The sequence below is a fragment of the Corvus brachyrhynchos genome, unplaced genomic scaffold (genome assembly GCF_000691975.1).
Source record: "Corvus brachyrhynchos isolate BGI_N302 unplaced genomic scaffold, ASM69197v1 scaffold114, whole genome shotgun sequence".
Classification (NCBI taxonomy): Eukaryota; Metazoa; Chordata; class Aves; order Passeriformes; family Corvidae; genus Corvus; species Corvus brachyrhynchos.
The window spans coordinates 603,285-617,816 of record NW_008238337.1 but is presented as its reverse complement, the minus strand read 5'-3'; the positions used below and the strand labels follow the sequence as shown (position 1 = coordinate 617,816).

The following is a 14,532-nucleotide window of genomic DNA, read 5'->3' as shown; positions in this document are numbered from 1 at the left end:
GTTGAGAACAGCCAAGGCTTGCTCATGCTCCAACTCCAGCTGTTGCCGCCGTTCAGCAGCCTCTCGCATATGCTGTGCCAGGGGAGAAGGAGAACTGTCAGGGCACTGTAACAATCCCAGCTGCAGCCACACGAGCTGCCACGGCCAGGGAGGCACATGTCCCCTCCACAGAAACCTCCCCGGCATCCCTGAGAGGCAGGAGGGGAACCAGGTTGGGTTTGAACTTGGCCAGGACTTAGAGGCGCTCTGCCAAAGCCAAACTCAGGCATCTGCACATGAAGCCCTCACAGGACCCACGGCTCTGACACTGCCACGGAGGTGGCCTTGGGGATGCACAGGTGAGCAGGACCCATCTCTCCCAGCAGGCACACGCTTTCATGGGGCTTTGTGCTTAAAAACTGAAGCGTGGAAAAAAATTACCTTAACAAGTCCCTAAGTGCCTCTTTATCCAGGACAGGCTGCTGTGATTTGTTTTGCAAATGCTGACCCAAAAGAAACAGCTTACCTTTGCTGATCTCTGCCTATTATCTACAGAAATTAGACAGAACAAAACTAACACAGGTGGATTTGGACAAAAGGGACTATACAGTGCTCAAAAACAACTTCTAAAGTATATTTGATGCTCATGACTCAAAGCAATATGAGAAAGGTTCCTGGGAAGAGCACAAGCTGAACGATGTCAAGATACCCTTTGCAGATAGAAATCTTTTTCATTATAGGTTAGTATCACTCCCCCAGCATCACTGTAGCTTTCAAACACCCTCTTAATAAATGGGAGATAAGAAAGATTTCTTTCTAGACTCTGATCTCTTCCCTGGTGAAACTGGTATTAAAGATTTTTATTTTCCAAATTACATACTATTCCCAAAATAGTCTCAGAGCAGAGGCACAATGTCTTATCTGCGGCACCGAGTTATTACACACAAACCTATTAGAAATCAGCACTTGGAAACACAAATGCATGGCTAAAACTGACAAGAGCAGCCCAAAATATCTCTTACTGTGTACAAGAGAAAATTTTATCAGCGTATTTCTACCCTGTAATGAGCTGTTATTACCTGCTCCACACTACCCACAGCACAGAGGGACAGCCAGGGAGGCTGACATTGCTCAGCCTGGATATGTTTGCAAAAGAAGCAGAAATTTCTCCACGTGGCCTCTGCTTGGGATTTATTTACTTTTTGTTTGAGCAAAAACAACAACAACAAGATTTCCCACTTTGTAAGTTTTGACCCTCAACTATGGCTTGTTTTCTAGGAGTTTTGTGAGGAATGAACGTTTTGCCTGTAGGCGTTTCTTCACTGTACTGTACAAAAGTTCATGGGTAATACCTGCTCTCAGTGTTTTATAATGACCAAGAAGAATGGCTCTGATTCTCTTCTTACCTGCATGAACACCACCCATTTTACCAACCAGTCTTCCTCATGATTTGAATTAGCATGAAGCTGCATTTACTGAGCTCAGCAGCTTCCATCAAATCTCATGTAAAACTGGACATGGATGGAGCATCAGCACATTTCTTAAATTCAACAAATGGTGAGACAATCAATTTTCACACCTTTAACTAAACCCTTTAATTATCAGGAAAAAAAAAGCTCTCTCTCAAGATTTAGTATCTGAATTGGTACAGCATATTTTGAGCTCTTCCTATTTTACAAAAGCTCCTGCAGAACATTTCTAGTCCTTTGAAAAGATCAATAAATAATTAATACTGTGAACATAGAGTGAATCTATAAAATGTAATGAAGAAACAGATTGTGATCCATGATCTGTGATCTTCCCCAGCTTTCAATTCCTGTAGTTCCTAAAATATCTATTTAACGATCTGGAGAGTGCAGATTTTAAGGTCAGAAAAGACCAGTTGGTCACCTGTGTTAACCTGAAAGCACCCCTCAGCCATTTCAGCACTGTCAGGATCTACTGAAAGCAGCAAGGATCTCCTCACTCAGCATCTGCCCCTCCCTGGCACAACAATCACACCTCCCCCAAACCAGGGCAATTCCCCTCCTCACACACTGGCCTCAAACTGGTTCTCTGCAGGTCTGATCTCTGCCCCCTCTCTGCCCATCAGCTGCTGCCCCTGCTGCTCCAGAGTCTGAGCAGGGCAGGGGGATGCAGGGAGCACCCAGGGAACAGCAGGAGAAGCTCTGAGCTGCTGGATTCCTCCAGGCCTGGCTCCCACAATGAGCACACAGCCATGGCCTGTGTAGGAGGTGACAATGACAATCCACTTGGCTGTGCCATCACTGTCCTTAGCGTCAGGCAGTTTGGACCATTCTAACGTGTAAATTTGCACTTCCCTTTTGCAGCCTTTCTAGAGGTCCTAACAATGCTGTTCCAACATCAGAAGGCAAACAGAGCATAGAAAAAATACAGCAGGGACTCCCTACATCAATACAATTGTCAAATAATGCTGTGTCCTTCAGAGAAAGTGTGAAGAAGTCACCTCGTCAGGGGATCTTTCAGACCACGGGCACGAATCCTGCTGAGCAGCACAGAAGGGACAGGGGACATCCTGCATTTATCAGTTTTCTTTCCCACTACAGAGCTAGAGTGCTGTGAGTACAAACTGCTGAAAGAGCACTTCAGAGCCTGCTCAAACGGTTCTTGTTTCCTCTGCTTCCTCACGGGCACCAGGGGGTTGGACAATGGGCAGCCCACCCTGGCTCCAGCTGCTGCAGGGCGTACCTGCAGCTGCAGGCCAAGCACAGAGCCCCGTTCTGCCCGTGGCAGGGATGCACAGCTCCAAACGTGTGCTGGGGGATGCCAGAACAGACCCACACGGCTCTCAAGGAGCCCAGCCTTGTTCCCAGAGCAGAACTCAGCCACAGTGCTGAATGGGAGCAGATTCAATTCTCACCCAAGCACTCTCATCAAAAGCCTTGGCATCTGTGCTCGCAGATGGGTGAGCACCAGCACGGGGATGAATGGGAAACGCTGCCTGCACACAGCAGAAAATCAGAACCCTTCTGCACGAGAGGCACTGTGAACAGCTTCAGAAGTTAGCTAATTCAGCAGTTCTTCATCTTCCCTTTTCTGCTTTGTTGATACATCCTGAATTTCTCAAAAGAGAAACTGAACTTCTTTTTACACAGGGAAACTAGGCTAAATATTTCTCAAAACTTTTTTCCAATGGGCTGGAAAGCTGCAAGCCATTTCTCCAAACTACTAATTTCCCGAGCATATGAGGACACACATGAAATGCACGATGAACTGCATCTGCTTGGGCAGGGCTTGGTGCTAAAAAGGAGCTGTAGGGCTCCAAGCCTGTTCAGTGCTCTTCTGCCAGCTCACAAGGGTTCTGCTCGGGGCAGAAGAGCACTGAACATGAAAAGCCAGGATCTCTGTATCCACCAGAGAACTTTTGTTTCAGTGAAGGAAAATTTTTGAGTTCTTAAGCAGAGAGATGTACAGAATGTAGGGGCTACAGTAATATTTTATAGCCAGTTGGACCGGCAGACACAGCTCTCTAAAGTAAAATATCTTGGCAGTTTGCTCATACTCTCATCCTCTCTTCCTCATTTTGACTTAAATAACTCTATAGTGAAAACCTACATGTAATTACTTATTAAGTGTCATATAAAGGTCTCTAAATATGTCTCTGTGCTGGTTTAAGGTCCCTTGTCAGTAGCTGGTGCACTGCATTCCATACATTTGATCAGAGCTGAGAGGGGCATTCAGTCCATGGGTTTGCAGAGCCCTCCCTGGCTGAGATCAGGAACAATGAACGAGCAATGGAAGTACTGGATTGCTGGAATTTAGGATTTTATACACACCTTTAGGACCTGCTCTAAGTTCTCCAGCTTGGCTTGGAGCTGGTGTTTTCCCCTTACAGCCAAATCTCGTTCTTTGGTCACTCTGAGAAGGCTTTCTCGAAGATGGTCATAGTCTGATTTTACCTAGAAAAAATAAAATGAGGTTATTGCCCAAACTGCTAATGAATGAAGGCAAAACTACACCTGACACAAATATTCCTGCATGTTACAACAAAGAAAGGAAAAAGTTCAAAGGAAATAGGAAAAAAGCACAAAAGCCCAGGGGGGAATGTTCACTGAGGAAGCTGTGTGTGTCTCATACACAGGGAACATTTTCTCTCAGCAAGGACTACAGTCTAGCAACCAAACTGGAGCCATGCATAAGTCCTGTCAATTTACATAAATACACTATATCATGCACAAAATGAACGACAATCAAAACATTTCTAAAGTCTCTAGATCTCAGGGGCCTCAGAGATGGGTGTGCTACATAAAGAGGCAGAGATCTAACATATATATATATATATATAAAAAATACAGCTCAAATTTACATTTCTTCTGTGCTCTTTTAAGAGTAAACTGACTTCAGAATAAACTCAAATACACATGATCAGCCTGTGTTAACACTTGAAATCATTGTACCTACAATTCAAAAATAAGTATTCTTCTGCAACAAACCCCTTGCTCTCCCTTAAAGCATTTGTATATGGAAGGTATTTAAAGGATCAGATACTCATGAAGTAAGATTTGTTTCATGATTTAACTCACTTGGTCCTATGTTAACCAGTTCAGTATGATCAAGTCTTTTTATACAGGATTTTGTGAATCATCAGTGATAGTGACCACTTCAGAAAACAAGAAAATATATTGAATTACTTTAGCCTGCCATGGAAAAGTTTTTTCTTTAATTCATCAGCTGAAAATGTCATTTCTTAGCCCTTTATGAGTTTGAGACCTGTACTGATGCATAGCAGGATTATTACAGCTTGTATCAGATCAGAAACTGCATTTTTTACATCAAGGAAAAAATTTTTATGAACACCTGGGTAAGGAAAAACCCAACATAATTTTCACATACTGCTCCCACTTTTCTGCAATGTTTACAGGAGGGAAGAAAGCAGTAATGTTTCCAGTGGGCAGCGTTCCAAGCAGCATCTGTTTTCCTTTGTCTCTGGAGCGCAAACAAGGCTGGCAGGTTCCTGCCCGGGGAAAGGCAAACCAGCCCAAAGCTCAGGATTCAGTCTTGGGCAGCTCCTGGTTCCTTCTGACTCCACTTCAGGAACTGACAAGTTCCTTCCTTCTTCCCCCCCAGTTTAATTACTGTGAAGTTTTTTTGTTTGTTTGTTTGTTGTGTTTTTTTTTTTTAAAGAGCTGGAGCGCAAACAAGGCTGGCAGGTTCCTGCCCGGGGAAAGGCAAACCAGCCCAAAGCTCAGGATTCAGTCTTGGGCAGCTCCTGGTTCCTTCTGACTCCACTTCAGGAACTGACAAGTTCCTTCCTTCTTCCCCCCCAGTTTAATTACTGTGAAGTTTTTTTGTTTGTTTGTTTGTTGTGGTTTTTTTTTTTTTAAAGAACAAATTAAGCAATCTCAGACATGGGTATCTCTCCTGGCCGTTTTCTAATGCAATGTTTTGAAAGCTGATTCAGCCCTTTTATTTGCCTTCTGGCTCCAGTTTGTTAACTTGCAAATTTTGCCATGGACCAAACAATCTAAATGGTCGCAGCCAGCCCTTGCATTCAGCTCTGCAGAAAGGCTCTTTGGCGTGCAGTGGACTAGAAAAAAAGAGAGGAAAATGGAACAAATCATGTTTTCCACAAGAACTGATGCAATTATTGTCAACCTCAGGATTTTTTTTTCTGTGCACAGATTTTTCTTTTCCTCTCAGTTCTTTCTAACGAAGGAAGCTGTTAAACAATGGATTTTCAGAATCTATTAACTCCTGCATCCTTTGTGTTGTATTGCATTGCTCAGATCAGTCAGTGTATATTGTTGAGGAATAATGGGGTGGAAAAAGGAAACAGTGAGGTATCAGCATCAATGATGCAATCCCGTTGTTGTCTGGGATTCTCAGTTCATTTCCTGGGGATTAATGAAGTGCAATATTTTGAACAAGTTACAAGAAGAGGTTATTTTTGTCAGACTTTAGTCTTCCCTGTCTCCAAAACAATTCCTACCAACTGAGCACCTCTGCAAAGAACATCTTCTAAAATTCACTAGTCGTCTTATTCCAAATATTTTTGGGAGCCAGGGAGCAGGGTACCCTTCTGCTCTGAGCTTTTCCCTGCTGGCAGGGAAGGGGCACTCAGAACAAACAGCTCTCATCAGGCTGCTGATGTAATTTGGAAAGGGATGGATTAGAGACAGGTAGAACTGCAGATGTTTTATGCACCTCAGGATCTTTCACTTAGGATCTCAACGTGCCCACCTGAATTAGTCAAATCTTAGGAATGCACCAATGATTCTGATAATTTCTCTACTTTCTCTTCTGGCAGATCAGCTTTTGAGCAAGGTTTTGATTTTGAGTATTGGAAAGAACAGAATCAAATCTACCAAACACCTTAACTACTATTCTTACTTACAGAAACACCGACACCTTTCAATATTTCTACAGGATATTCTTGCCAGGACTTTCTCCCCTGAAGATCATGTGTTACGAAGAATGCTGTGATAGACACATTTATATAACCCATATGGCATCATAAAGCTTGATGAGACTATTACTTCCTTTTTCTTTTTTAGACAACATTTGTTCTTAAATGTGGCTTTAGTGCTCTCTCCAAGCAGGCTGCTTAAGAACATATGGGATATACATGAACTTGAATTACTCACGGAGCATATCAAAACATCAACGTTCCCAGTGGCAAAAACAGTTGACCTAAATAGAGTGCATCAGAAACAGCTCTAATTTCATGACAGAAACAAGGAACATTTTGATCCGTGATGCTTCTCTGTTCAATTCATCAACCAATTTATTTTGCATCCTGTATCTTCACACTTACTGAACGTGCCTTCATTTGAGTCAGTCTGAGGGCCAGGGTTCTGTAAAGTGCCCTCAGCTCCCTGAACACTTGCACAGAAAGCAGCTACTGAAAGCCATCCCCAGGAAGCAGCAGTTCATGTTCTTGGTGAAAAGCTCCACCAGCCTTATCCCCACCACAGGCCTTGGTTCCAGGCACCAGAGAGCTGCAGGTCCCCCAGCTACTGGCCCTGTTCAGAAAACACTACTGAGAAAGCACCATGAAAATGGTGTGGGTTTAGGTACTGTGGAAACATTGAATGGATAAAGCCTATTCTATTTTTATACTAAAACACTGACTCGTTTGTATTCAGATGAAGAGGAGAACAAGTCAGAGCCCAGTGCCACAGCACTGCCAGGGTCACAAAGTCTTCTCACACAAACTCCACACCTGGAACGCGATTTTGTTTCACTCAGCAGAGTACCAAACCCACGTGAGTTATGTACAGTTTTACATACTCAGAGGTAGCCAGCCTCATACCTACTCCCTTCTAGAGTCAAATTTCAGCACATTGTACAAAAATGAGCAGTGGCTTCCTCAGTGCTGCATAGCAGAGTTCACCAACACTCCTCCAGCCCCATGTGCCTGGATGAAGCTGGCCTGTTTTCAGGCCAGCTCTCAAGGGTGAAAAAGAATAAATTAATTTAGGCAGGTTTTCCCCTTCAGGGCTGAGCCCTAACTCTGTTAGAATTCTGCTGCAACCTCCACATCCAGAACTGTGGATTTTCACACATTCTGAACAATAAAATGCATCTAAACTGCACAATCTATCATCAGCCTCAGTGTGTGGCAAAAGACCTCAGAAAACCTCTTATGCAAGGAGGAAAACCAAAGGTTTGTTAACATCCAGGGTATGTGACTAAGGTTCCATATTGTGAGATCTGTTAAAAGTGAGACAGCACTCAGTTTTTGTATTGAGGCTGTGATATGAGATCAGTAGTGCAAGCACCCAGAATTTTTGCACAGTGCCTTTTAACTTGTATTAATTAATTCATTTAATTATGTGAATGTATTTGATAGATGTGAAGAAACAAGCACTCACAGAATGACAAATTCTGACATTACAATAGTAAAAGGGAATTTTATTTCTAACTTAGTGGCTAATGTGACAAATGCTGACCTCTGTATTTTAAATTGGTTTTAGTAGACTTTTTCAATGTTCCTCAGGACAAACATTACCTATAATAAAGCACTATCAGCCATGTAAGTTGTGCACTTGCTGATAGCAAGAGGACTCACATTTTTAGTGTCACCAAAGTACTGAGCCCTCATTGCATTAATGATGCACATTATTGTGTGTCAGCTAGAATATAAAATTGCCCAAGTGAGACTTTATCTTTATGTGCCTCGTGAGGTAAAGAGCAAAGGTAATGTGTAAACAACAATAAAGAGAAGAGAAACACATTAGGAAAGGGAGAAATTTGTAGACAGATGGATGAATAAAATTAAGTGATGCTATGATACACATGGCTTCCTCCTATCATAAAGTATTATAACTCTGCCTTTTTATATAAAGCCAATTTAAATTCAGCAGCAGCAGGAAATGTCAGGCCTGCTTCGATACCAGGTGCTGCACACAAAGTGCAGACCAAGGGCAGAGCCAGCTCTGAATTCTGGGGATTGGCAGGGCCCTGGGGGCCTCACCAGCCCCCTTTGGCTGGGGAGTCCAGCAGTGGCCACGCTGTGACCAGCGACCGTCGGAGCCCAGCGGGCAGCTCCCACTGCCCCGAGAGGGGCTCTCAGCAGAGCCCGTGTGAGTAACAGCTCCTGGGATATGAATGAGGTTGCCCAGCAACTCACTTAAGCCCTGCAGAAATCCCAGATTGGAGTTTTATTTTTAGCTAAATGTAGCCCTGTAAAGTGGCTGGTTCATGATGTTTCTCCCCTGAATGCATATGTGGTGAGGTGAGGCACGTCAGCCTCTCCTCCTCCCAGCACGGTCACCCCATGCAGAATTTGCCAGAGATAAATCCACATTGCAGGCACAGAGAGACCTTTTAGTCCCCAACAGGCACAAGTAAGAACCGAGGAAAAACACTTACTGCTAAAAGAGTTTTTCTCTCAGGACCTGGAATAGCTGAGACTACTCCATGTGGCAGGGGAAATAACTGCTAAAGAGAGTTTGGGGCATTTGCTGCTGGCCAAGAGCCTTTCAACGTTTTACTGAGCAATTTAAAATTGCAATTTTAAGATGCACAAGGGTAGGAGAAAACCCCAACTGATAGACAGAAATTTTTCAGAAAAAGAGGAGAATTCTTCAATCGAGTCTCACCAAAATCACCAAAGAAGTCTTTTACCAAAGCCTACTACCAATTTACAACACTAAGAAAATACATATCAGAGGAATGATGCACCTCTCTAAAGTCCAGAAGCATGTCTTCAATGTTCACCTGAAAATCACATTTGTTCCTAAGACAATTTTTTTGCGATTTATTTTCAATTAATTTTTTTTCACGTTGTCACAGAGGAGGCAAATCAGAAACCAATGATCTGGGCAAGATCCACTTTCACCCAGCCTGCAGCCTGGTCCCTGTAGCAGGAGATAAGCCAGGAAGCAGCTGGAGAGCTGTGCTGTTACCTGCTCATGCTGCAGGGCTCGGGGGGACACAGTGGCATACTGAAGGCTCAAGCGATTCTTCTCCGGCACAGCATCCTTCAGTTCATTTTCCTAGAGCAGAAGCAAAGAGTGTTACAGGCCATTTATCTCCATTTCAGCACATCCTATTAAGTGCTTAAGGAAGCAGTGGTTTTACATTATTTGGTATTAACAAACAATTAAGAGCAATATGAGGCCCAGAGCCAAAGGCACGGAAGGTGCAGCAGCTGTAATTTGCAGTAACAGCCAGCACTGCCATAAACCCCCATGTTTTCAGTAGATGATCTGATTAAAGATGTGCAAGCAGAGATGACCTGGCTTCACAGGCCTGGTGCCCACAAAAATAATAATAAAAGTCTCCCCATGGGGGTAATGAAGAGCTCAGACCTGGCTGCCTCACCTCACCCAGAGCTGGGAAGAGGAAGAGACTCAACTCCCAGAAAATAAAGCAATTTAGGTGTCTAGAGAGCATTTTGAGGGCAAAAGCCAACAACTGCAATGTACACTCATGTACACACTTTTACATTCACGTATTTCACTTTACTTTTAATGCGCATCTACTTACGACATGAGTAAACAGCCACATTCTAACTCTCACACTCAGAATCTGGGTACAGCATCTCTGTCCCACAGTGACAGGCAAGCCAGAAATGCAGGAAGTCAAAAGGTAAGGAACCTAAGCCTAAAGATCAAGGTATTAACTACAGCCCCAGGAATGTATTGTTATGTATTTAGACAGCAATACAAGCTGGAAAAAAAAGAACAGTAAATAAAACTCAAATATACAGTCAAAGGTCAAACTAGCAGGGTGGAAAGGCTTTATCAGGTCACACAAACCAAAATGGATGGAGCTCAGGAAAAACCAGCAGCATCCTCTGATACTTCTGACAATTTTGTTTCTGCACAAGTTCCCAAAGATTAAATCTAACATTCAATTCCTTATCAAAGCTGCCATCAGTCATGCTGAGCAATCTGTAACCTCTCCATCCTGCAGTGTGCATTACACACTGTCTTCTGAAAACACTGCTTACTTCTGCCAAGAGCTACATTAAGGTGGGCAACACTTGGCCCATTTTTGAGTGATTAGAAATAATTTATGATTTTGCATCACTAAATCCACACTATCAGCAGATTTCTCTACAAATTCTGCTGAGGCCTAAAGAAAAACTGTTCAAGTAATGCTTTATCACAATTTGTCTTTAAAATTCTCAGTATGAAAAAAAATATAAATTGGCAATTTTTGATTTACCAATGCAAGCCCTAAAAATGAATTTCAAGATTATATTAAATGTTTTTCATACTGTTTGTAACCAAAAACTTGCTATTTTAAGCATACCTTTCTTAAGTCAATTTCAAAACTTTCTGCAGGTAAGATATTCATGTTTTTAATGGTAAACTAACCTTTCCAATGACCAGAAGTTTTTAAACTGTTTATCTAAATTGTCTCCTAAGCCTCACTGCCTGAGCACCAGAAGCAGTGAGGTTTTACAGATTTCTGCCTAATGCCTCCTTGACCAGTATCTAAGCAGGTGTGACATTCCAATCTGACAGAAATTAACCACTGGGTTCAAAATCATCGAGTCAGCTGAACAGGGAATAGCATCATGTGAATAACTTTTTTCTACAGAAAACTGACATTAAGTGTCAGGTTTATAAAACATCCACGCCCAGAAGGCCATTCTGAGCAGCACTGATTTAAACACATCAACTCATCCCACAGGAGCTCCTGCACGCCTGCCCACACCTGGAACTCCAGCCTGCTTGTTAATTTGAGCATGAACCGAGGACAGTGAAAATTAGTTCAGCTTAAGTAAAGACGTGAAGGTATCAGAACATGTCCTCAGCTGTGGGAAGCTCTTCTCCTGACCATCTTGGGGCAGATGCCGAAGGGCAGAACGCTCCCCTGGGGCAGGTGCACCACCCACCCCCACAGGAGGAGCTCAGCAGTCAGCGCTGCTCAGCCCTGCTCAGTCTCCTCTCCGGGGTGCAGGCAAAAGTGGCAATCAGGCTCTGCGAGGTGCCAGACACTTCCGAGGGCTGGCACCAGAAGAATCTCTTAGGTCGCGCTGCATTTTCAGAGGAATTAAATGGATTAAATTAGGTGCATTAAGTCGGTGAATAATTTTATACTCTCCAGAAGCTGCAGGGAGCAGTTCCTCGGATGTGCAATAAACAGTTGTGTCCCACAGAATGCTGAAGCCCCCCGTGTGTGCCATGGGGTGTCTGCTCTGCACCTCACACGGACACAGCTGCACTGCAGGGCCCTGCCGAGCCGACTGCGGCGTTCACGGATCGATCTGCAGCTGCTGCCGATCAATACTGCTCAGCTGGCTCTAAAGGGGAACAAGCAATAATGGGTTACCAGGTTTTAATAATGTTATCAAAAGGAATTAAGCAGAAACCGAGGGGTGAGGAGGTGAAAGGAGAGGAGGAGTAAGTGATGGCAGTTTAGGCCAGCAACTTTCACACCCTACTTAAATTCTGCAGAGCGCAAAGCGCTTTAGGAGAGATAACACAGTCAGTCCCACCTGAAGAAAATACACTTTCTCATGTTTTTTGCAGGAATGAATACAGCTAGGGCAGTGACTATCCCACTTTCACTGACCCTTCGTTATAAGCCTATTTCTTCTCACTTACATCTCTGTTCAATACAGTTGGAAACTTCTCTCAGCACTCTTTCTCACTAACCAGGACAAAGCCCACCTGTGCTCCCCATCCCACCTGAATCCACAAAGATGAAGAATCACCTGAAACTGTATCAGGAATTACTGGACGACTTCTAGCCTAAGAAATACACAGACGAAATTTCAAGTGGCAGGATTGCCACTTGAAATCCTTGCAATAAGGAGAGAATGTATTTGTATATATCCTCAGTGTGTTTGGAAGTGACAAATAAATGTAAACTTGAAATATTTATACTGCTTGCTCAGAAAAAAAAAGCACTAAGGAACAAAGAATAAGTGAGCGGTTTTGAACCAATAACAGGTGGTAAAAGCTAGAAACTGAGCCAAAGTCTTCTAAATTTTAGCCAAGTGCCCTCACTGGCCTGTGTCTTCTGGAAATGATCCAGGTCATAATTACTGTCAACTCAGAAACTCCAAAAATATTAGTTTCAATGTGTTGCCTTGGGTCACCTGCGAGCAGCGCCGAGCCCTGCAGCTGAGGTGGGAGCTCTGGGGGTGCAGCAGCGAGGCTCAGCCCTGGCCCACGGAACCCACGGCGCGCGGCACCGGGCAGCGCCCACCGACCCACCCCAGCCAACAGCTGGGTGCTCTCAGCATCCCCCACGGCCAGCTCCTCCAGTGGTGGGTGTTTCCAGAGGCTGCTCCTGCACAAACACACTCTGGTACCTGTTACACCTCTCCTCTCTCACACCTCCCCTCCCTGAGCCTGTGAAACACCCCCTGGCTTTTGCAAAGGATGCTCATCCATCACTGCAGTTGGTGATTTTCTGTCTAATCCACTGACTTCAGTAATTCTTCCCTTAACAAGATCCACCTCAATATTTCCCAGATTAGTTCAGTATAAATCTTCAGCAAAAAAAGACAAAAGTTAATCCCAGCTACCCCAGAACTAAACTCCACTCAACAAGCAATTTGTATATTAAAAAAGAGATTTGAAGTCATGTAGAGCAATGCCCTGGGAGAGAATTAGTTTTCTTCTTAGTAGGTAGGACAGTGCTGTGTTTTGGATTCAGGGTGAGAGTTATATTGATGTTTTAGTTGTTACTAAATAGTCCTTACTCTAAATCAAGGAATCTCCAGTTTCCCAAGCTCTGCCAGCAAGGAGATGCCCAGGAATCTGGGAGGGACCATGGTCACAACAGCTGACCCAAACTGGCCACAGGGATGTTCCACACCACAGAACATCACACTTGGCGTGTAAACTGTGGGGAGCTGGCCAAGATGGGATCCTGGGAAAGCTTTGAAACTTCCAACACATTTTTAGAGAGACCGATGCCTTTTGAAAACCCCATCCCCTCGCACACAATGGCAACCCCTCCTCGTGATTAAATAAACTGAGTATTTTTCCATTTTCTGTCCTGTACTTGGCAGCGAGCACGGAATGCATTAACCACAGGGCAACACTCCTCACTTGAGCTCTCACACCTGCCAGCTCCAAACAGAACCTCCGAGTCAACAGCAAGAAGAGGTCAGCAAACACAGGGCAGCCCTCAGACGTGCCAGCCGTGCTGGCACCAGCCTGGGGACGTGCTGCCAGGGACTCTCTGCTCCTGCCTTCCCCACTCCCAGCCTAATAACTCTTCCAAATTCTAAAGGGGACATGCAAACAGGCACCACTCTATTACTGCCTGGACCTGAGAGGAAATTTTGTTGGATTTCACAATTCATTTTGGAACGTGGCATGACTGGGATTGTTACACTTCCTGACAAGGAAGCAGTACCAGTCCAAAAACAAACCTGTGGAAAGCATTACCATGCACTGTTCCCTCATCCCTCCTAGTTTTTATTGAAATAGCTTTTGACTTCTTAATACAAATTTAATGAGAGTTTTGTCCTTTTTCTCCCTGATGCCCTCTCTCCCTGTTCCCCATTTATTCACTGGATGTAACAATTCTGACAATATAATTGTGCCTAAGAAGCAACATCTCACTGGAGTCAGATGAGGCCTCCCATTTAACCTATGCAAATCAATCCACTGCAGCTGCTAACAGAGACAAGTAGAGCGCAGGTTAAGAACTCATCGAGTCAGTCAGTGCACGACGGTATAAAGGCCAATGCTGACCAAATGGAGCAGACTGAAGTGCAAGTGGAAAGGAAACAGCACTTCATGCTTCCAAATAAGCTTCTTGCCTGTCTCCAGAGGCTTGACATTGGGTTTCAGTGATGACTTGCACAGTCTGTCACCCCCTTTCTCATGATGTTGCTACACAGTACTCATTAAAATAAAAAAAATCAAGGGCTTGAAGCAATTTAATCAATAGTCTTGCATGAATCCAAGAATTTTACAGATAAATGAATGTGGAAAATTAACTATAAGAAAATAAGCAATAGAAGCTGCTTGTAGAACAATTTCACTTTCCTCCAGAAAAAACCCTGATAATTTTGTCCCAGATTAGCATCAACAAGCTACAGAACAAACAAAACCCAGCCTTTTTCTAATGCATACGGACAGAACTTGCATGGAGCTTGTATTTCTCCTG

The 14,532-nt window shown here is 43.8% G+C and overlaps 1 protein-coding gene across 1 annotated transcript in view; it reads right to left on the bottom strand.

The window, feature by feature from the left end:
• The window catches only part of RIMBP2 (RIMS binding protein 2), a 123,144-nt gene that overhangs the window by 39,321 nt on the left and 69,291 nt on the right, over positions 1 to 14,532 (bottom strand). Inside the window, 3 exon segments of the mRNA XM_017734751.1 lie at positions 10 to 72; positions 3,777 to 3,899; positions 9,351 to 9,440. Coding sequence (XP_017590240.1) covers positions 10 to 72; positions 3,777 to 3,899; positions 9,351 to 9,440 — 276 coding nt within the window.